Source organism: Etheostoma cragini, unplaced genomic scaffold (assembly GCF_013103735.1).
Source record: "Etheostoma cragini isolate CJK2018 unplaced genomic scaffold, CSU_Ecrag_1.0 ScbMSFa_4511, whole genome shotgun sequence".
Classification (NCBI taxonomy): Eukaryota; Metazoa; Chordata; class Actinopteri; order Perciformes; family Percidae; genus Etheostoma; species Etheostoma cragini.
The window spans coordinates 63,504-66,907 of record NW_023268892.1 but is presented as its reverse complement, the minus strand read 5'-3'; the positions used below and the strand labels follow the sequence as shown (position 1 = coordinate 66,907).

The window sequence follows — 3,404 nt, the reverse complement described above, 5'->3', positions numbered from 1 at the left end:
ATTTCTAAATTATTCCATTCCTTTTTTACTCACAATTTGTACAGTGTCCCAACTTTTTTGGAATCGGGTTTGTATATTATACAGTGGGGTTGTAAAGTTTGGGCCCCCCAGGTAAAAATGTGTATTAATGTCATAAAGAAGACGAGTGTAAATGATGAAATAAAATCGAACTTTTTGTGACATATTATATGAATGTCTAATCTGTCTTTTGATGCCTTTTGGAGATTTTTCATCTTTTCTTTCTTCTTTATGACATTAATACACATTTTTACCTGGGGGGCCCAAACTTTACAACCCCACTGTATATACCACAGTATATATACTATAAAGTATATATTTACACTCATAACGCCTGTATTTTAACATAGGGGGGTGTTTACTTATACACCCTATGACATCTGAGTACTGGTTTCTGCAGTACTTTAGTAGTATTACTAACTGAAGAGGAAGTACAAGATGGTTTCTGCAGTACTTTAGTAGTATTACTCACTGAAGAGGAAGTACAAGATGGTTTCTGCAGTACTTTAGTAGTATTACTCACTGAAGAGGAAGTACCAGAGTACTGGGCTGGACTTTGGGTCGTCTCTTGGCCGAAGCTCCCATCTGATTGGCCGATCGTTTCAGTGACTGTTGATTCAACAAACTGGAGGCCAATCCGGCGTGGTACTGCAACTGCACACACACACACACACACACACACACACACACACACACACACACACACACACACACAAACACACAAACACACAAAAAGAGAGAGAGAGAGAGAGAAAAACACACACACACTAACAGAGACACAAAAAGACACACACACACACACACACACACACACACAAACACACACACAAACAAACACAAACATACAGAGACACACACACACAGATACACTAATTTAGAAGAACATACAGTAAGGAAAATAAGTATTTAACACGCTGCTATTTTGCAAGTTCTCCCACTTAGAAACCATGGAGGGTCTAATCGCCTTGTAGGTGCATGTCCACTGTGAGAGACATGTCCACTGTGAGAGACATGTCCACTGTGAGAGACATGTCCACTGTGAGAGACAAAATCTTAAAAAAACATCCAGAAATCACAATGTATGATTTTTAAACAATTTATTTGTATGATACAGCTGCAAATAAGTATTATAATACAAAATGTAACAACTTCTAACAATAATCACTTCTTTCACCAGTAGATTGCTCTCTCCCACACACACACGCGCGCGCACACACACACACACACACACACACACACACACACACACACACACACACAAACAGCGTGTTAACCTTGTTGGACCACTTGTAGGCCTGCAGCAGCTGAGAGTATAACGGGGTTTTGTCCTGAACGGGGTCCAGACTCAGCAGACCGCTGTTATGGAGAGGATGGGACTCAGAGGGACGCCCCACCAGACCGCTGAGACGCTCCAACTCACTGAGAGACGAAGGAGGCAGACAGATCATGTATGGTGGGACCAAGAGGTTGAGTGTATTACGATATATGCTGCTCTTTACAGGCTAAAAGTAGTGACAATTTGCATGGAGTCTGGTGAAGATATGCTGCTCTATACAAGCTAAAAGCAGTGATTATTTACATGGAGTCTGGTGAAGATATGCTGCTTTATACAAGCTAAAAGCAGTGATTATTAAATGGAGTCTGGTGCAGATATGCTGCTCTATACACACTAAAAGTAGTGATTATTTACATGGAGTCTGGTGGAGATATGCTGCTCTATACACGCTAAAAGTAGTGATAATTTGCATGGAGTCTGGTGGAGATATGCTGCTCTATACAAGCTAAAAGCAGTGATTATGTACATGGAGTCTGGTGGAGATATGCTGCTTTATACAAGCTAAAAGCAGTGATTATTTACATGGAGTCTGGTGGAGATATGCTGCTCTATACACACTAAAAGTAGTGATTATTTACATGGAGTCTGGTGGAGATATGCTGCTCTATACATGCTAAAAGTAGTGATTATTTACATGGAGTCTGGTGGAGATATGCTGCTCTATACACACTAAAAGTAGTGATTATTTACATGGAGTCTGGCGGAGGACTTACTTCAGGTCTCTGTTGACTGCCTGCAGATTGTCCTGGAATTCGGCAATAAACTGCTTTTCGCGGTCCTCTAGGGTCTGCCGGTTCTTCATGCCATCTTTCAGGGACTCGAACACGCGGCTCACGCTGGAGCGGAGCGCCTGGATACCGCTGATAGCGTGAGAGAAAGCATCCAGATTCACCCCAACATTCACCACATCCGCCATCTTCACTAGTCTCTGCAGCTGCTGGCGCCCAGAGATGACGTCATAGGACAACTCTCTAGGCTCGTTCGAGATGAACTGTGCCTCGCCTGCAGAGTGGACGAGAGCAGGCGGCAGCAGCGGGGGGGGACAGAAAGCTGCGGTAAAGTCGGACAGTTTCCATCCGATTCCAGCCGCCTTCAGGCTGGAATCGGCTGACCTCGGCTTTTGTTTAGTGACAAAAAGACTGTGGTGCAATTCCGATTTAATAAAATATAATCAGACCCCCATATCAGCTGGTACACAGTCTCCAGTTGTTTTAATTATGACAGAGTAGATCTCACAATGTTCTACATGAGATCTGGTGCTGATTTTAATGAACAACAGACTGGAGATGATCCGTGATCTGATCAGATTTATTCTCTCTGACTCTCAGACCTGCGCCCCCCCCCTGGTCTCAGACCTGCGGCCCCCTGGTCTCAGACCTGTGCCCCCTGGTCTCAGACCTGCGCCCCCCCCCTGGTCTCAGACCTGCGCCCCCTGGTCTCAGACCTGCGCCCCCTGGTCTCAGACCTGCGCCCCCCCCCTGGTCTCATACCTGCGCCCCCCCCCCTGGTCTCAGACCTGCGGCCCTCTCGCTCTCTAGAGATTCCCGTTGTCCACGTGTGCATGACGTCAGAGCAAGTCGGGATCAAGTCGGACACAAATCTAACCGGCATGCAACGGGCGCCGATCACCGGTGATCGATTCTGCGCAGACCTGGCTCATCTCCAACAAGCCTAATGTCTGCATTTAATATTAACAGTCTATATAACCAGACTGTATGTTATTAATATTAACAGTCTATATAACCAGACTGTATGTTATTAATATTAACAGTCTATATAACCAGACTGTATATTATTAATATTAACAGTCTATATAACCAGACTGTATATTATTAATATTAACAGTCTATATAACCAGACTATGTTATTAAAGAAATCTTGCATTGGTTCAAAAAGAGAGACAGAGACAGAGAGAGAGACAGAGAGAGGGAAAGAGAGACAGAGATTTTTTTTGATTTTTAAGAAACATTTATTTACCAAATCAATAAGACGCTCTCCAAACCATGCCATCGCTTCCATATGCACAAAATAAATATTAATATCAGACACT

General features: G+C 43.6%; 1 protein-coding gene across 1 annotated transcript in view; it reads right to left on the bottom strand.

Moving 5' to 3' along the window:
• The window catches only part of med27 (mediator complex subunit 27), a 5,310-nt gene extending 2,995 nt beyond the window's left edge, over positions 1–2,315 (bottom strand). The window contains exons 1-3 of the mRNA XM_034866249.1: positions 2,068–2,315; positions 1,293–1,437; positions 542–672 (exon numbers count right to left, since the gene is read on the bottom strand). Coding sequence (XP_034722140.1) covers positions 542–672; positions 1,293–1,437; positions 2,068–2,270 — 479 coding nt within the window. The 5' untranslated portion in view covers positions 2,271–2,315. The remainder of the gene's footprint in view (positions 1–541; positions 673–1,292; positions 1,438–2,067) is intronic.
• Positions 2,316–3,404: the final 1,089 nt, after the last annotated feature.